At 34.0% G+C, this 3529-nt stretch overlaps 1 protein-coding gene across 1 annotated transcript in view; it reads left to right on the top strand.

Annotated features, from left to right (window-relative positions):
• The first annotated feature begins 1521 nt into the window (after positions 1–1521).
• The window catches only part of LOC111482038 (ubiquitin receptor RAD23b-like), a 4596-nt gene continuing 2588 nt past the window's right edge, over positions 1522–3529 (top strand). Inside the window, exons 1-5 of the mRNA XM_023127664.1 lie at positions 1522–1764; positions 2606–2767; positions 2900–2938; positions 3016–3125; positions 3219–3263. Coding sequence (XP_022983432.1) covers positions 1699–1764; positions 2606–2767; positions 2900–2938; positions 3016–3125; positions 3219–3263 — 422 coding nt within the window. The 5' untranslated portion in view covers positions 1522–1698. The remainder of the gene's footprint in view (positions 1765–2605; positions 2768–2899; positions 2939–3015; positions 3126–3218; positions 3264–3529) is intronic.

Here is a 3529-nt window from a genome sequence, read left to right as displayed (position 1 = left end):
TTTTTTTTTTTTTTTTTTTTTTTTTTTTTTTTTTTTTTTTGTTAAGTGCTCCAATATTTCTTAAATTTCTCTGGTAGATTCTTATTCTAGTCATATTATGGCCAATATCAAAATTGGAGGGCTAAAAAAGGGCACTCACATACGTTGTCACATACCTTCACATGCGCAGAAGAGATCTAACGCACGTATTTCAAGTGCACGTGTCACACAAGTTGAATGGGCATACTCACGGGTTGGATTGGGCATATCGAGTTCTATCACTAGGTTTGAGTTGAAGGCTGGCGGATCAGTTGCATGGTTTAGGTTAAGTCGCCTTCTAATGATGCGGCGCGCCCTCAACCAGACGTGTTTATACTATCGTTGCTTGACACGTGGCCACATTGCTACCAGTCGCGTTCTACTGTTCCACGTCCAACATGTGTCTCTCTTATTCTCCTCACGCTTGCGTTGATTTCTAGATTCGCATTAGTTTTTTCGATTCCTACTCATTTCTTTGGATTTTCATAACTTTTCCTAAAAAAAGAAAAAAAAAAAATTGATGCAACTGGGTTTCAAAAAAATTCTCATAATTATTAACTATGGGAGAAAATAAACACGCTCAATGCTGGCGGAAAACCATGTTCTTACCTTTTCTCGAGGCTTGCTGGAACTCCAAGTTTCTTCATAGAAATGGTGTGAAATCTTCCCTAAAATACTAAAACGTCACCACCTATTTTCGCTAAATCTCACAAATCGAGAAAATTGAGATAAGAACTCAAAAATCTTACCTTCCGCTCTCCTTGATAATTGACAAATTTGAGTTATCTTAGGACCCATATTGGTTCTCTAATATCCACTCGCTAGTTTTTGTGAAGGAACTTTGGCCAAATTCGGACTCCAAACCATCCTTGAAGTGATTTCTCTTCTCTTTAATGTTCTATTTAGGACTCTTACAAACCCTTCATTAGGAAAGCGAGCAGGGTCAAAATGATCCTTTTGTCTCTCGAGATTAACTTCGACCATTTTTTCCGATTTTCACTTATTTTATATTTTCTTGAGTTCTAAATATTTTTCTTTTCTATATCGTCTTGAAATTCTTCCTCTAAAATTCTCAATAAATCTTGGATGTTCAAACTTAAAAGGAAAACTAACAAATTAATCATTACCCAGATTTGGGTGTTACGAGAAGACAAATCATATGAGTTTAAAATACTTATTTACCGGTAACTTGAACTAGTCAACCGATAGTCAACTCTAAAACAATTTATCATAGATTCACAACAAGAGATCCTAACCTTGCAAAGATTTTGAGCTATAGCTTGCGTTATAATACATTATTTCATATGATTTCAAAATTTTCAAATCATACCAAATTTACCTTGGCTTTATTTCTAAAATAATTTTAAAGTTATAGAATTAATATATATATTTAAAAGTTTATGGAGATTTTGTATAATATAGTGAAATAAAAAAAGAAAAAGATATCAAATTGATCTAAAAAGAATATCCCATTATATTTAGTCGTGCACTGCTCGTGAGTACCATTATTTCAGATTCATAGTGTAAAATAGCAAAAGTCAGTGCCCAACTCACCGGTCGCGCCCTGCTTCCTGCCAAATCTAGGGTTCTCTTCCATCTCTGCTGCGTTTCAGGTTCCTTCCTCCTGACACGCTGTCGTTTTTGCCCCTCTCCTTCTTCCCCTTCTGGCAATTTGTTGAAATGAAGCTCACTGTGAAGACCCTCAAAGGAAGCCACTTTGAAATTAGGGTTCAGCCCACCGACACCGTAAGTTCTAACCTTTCCTTTTTCGTTTGTTTTAACCTTCTCCATTGCTTCATATCAATATTTGGGCTTGTAGTTAATTTATTAATGTACCCGAGTATGCCAGCATTGACCTAGCTGGAAATCTTGAGCTTAGTTTAATTGTTTTTTTCTTTAATATAATTGGAATAGTGGAAACTACCGGTGGAATTGTTTTGGAATTGAAAAGATTTTTAAATTAGGGTTTCTTGTGCTACTTAATCTGGGAGTTGCTTTTCTTTCTGAATGACGATCGCATAATGTTTTTTTTTTAAAAAAAAAAAAATACTTTTTATTTGAATTGTTCGTGATCTGCTGGATTTGCATTGCTGAACACAAGTTGGAGAAGTCTAAGATATCATGAAGTGTACTGTTCTTGTTGGGGACGTTTTAGTGTAGAAGCTAACTAAGTATTGTTCTTGATCATTTGATGTAACCCACCATTTGTAATCTAGAAAGTTGTAGAAATGATTTTAAATCCTACAATTTGAAATCTGAGAAATGGTTTTAAACTCTTTATTTGTTTTTGGAACGATGAATGTAATTAAAATTTTTGTTTGAATGGTAGCTGGAAAAGAACAAAAAATAATACTTCTACCTATATAGGCTTTTAATCTTGATTTATATTAAAAAATTAACGTTTGCCAAGGTTTATTAAGTAACTTAACTCAAAATTCTATGAAATCATTCAAAATTTGATCATTTTTATCAGAAAATTTTTCTGATTACAAATGTTCGAATTTATTCGAAATCGTGAGCAACAAAATAAACTGATTTTATTTTTTCCTTTTATTTATTTTATTTCTAAGTGAAACTTCTGGTGAAGGTGATGGCTGTGAAGAAAAATATTGAAGATATACAAGGAAAGGATAATTATCCTTGTGGTCAACAATTATTGATACACAATGGCAAAGTTCTGAAAGATGAAAGTACACTGGTAGAAAACAAAGTATCTGAAGAGGGTTTTCTTGTTGTCATGCTCAGCAAGGTATCTTTGGTCCTGCAATTTTCTTAATATAAGAAGCACTAAACAAATGTTTTCTTTTTTTTTGGATTTTAGTGGATGACTGAAATGTGAAATATGGTTATGCTTAATTGTATGCATTTGTGTCTTCTGCAGAGCAAAACATCAGGCTCGGCAGGGCAGTCGTCAACTCAGGTAATGTTGCTCATTTTTTGTTGCAAGTTGTTTATGATTCTTTAATGCTAACCTCCTCTGGATCCTATTTATTGCAGCCTGCTCAAAGCACCCCTGTTGCTCAACCAATTTTAAATTCGACTCCTGCTACCCATGTTACACCATCGCCAACTCCTGCACCTCAAGCTTCCACCCAAGCACATTTGTCGTTAGTTTTTCAAGAATGGTCTTCTGTATGCCTTTTCCCTTGATCAGTTGAGTAATTATAATCCATATGCATTTTTTTGTTCTTGTTTTGCAGTGCCCCCAAGAACACTACGTCTACTTCAGACAGGGTGACAGATAGGTATGGCTTCTATTTCGTATTCATATTTTTTAACTTCAATAGGCATGAAATTGGTTAGTAAGTCACCTTCTATTTCCTAGTATTAAATCTATTCTGCAACATAACACATATCAAACCTGGTAAAAGCTACAGACTGAATTACTTTTATAGGAGTTTTTGATTATTAAGTATTGAGTAATACGTTTCCTCCTCTTTTGCTTTATTTATAAATGAAGCATTTTTCCTACTGGTGGGAAAGTTTCTCATTCTTTTTTTTTTTTTTTTCA

This window comes from Cucurbita maxima, unplaced genomic scaffold (assembly GCF_002738345.1).
Source record: "Cucurbita maxima cultivar Rimu unplaced genomic scaffold, Cmax_1.0 Cma_Scf00007, whole genome shotgun sequence".
Lineage (NCBI taxonomy): Eukaryota > Viridiplantae > Streptophyta > Magnoliopsida > Cucurbitales > Cucurbitaceae > Cucurbita > Cucurbita maxima.
The sequence above is the reverse complement of the archived record's forward strand: the minus strand, read 5'-3'. Positions and strand labels throughout refer to the sequence as shown.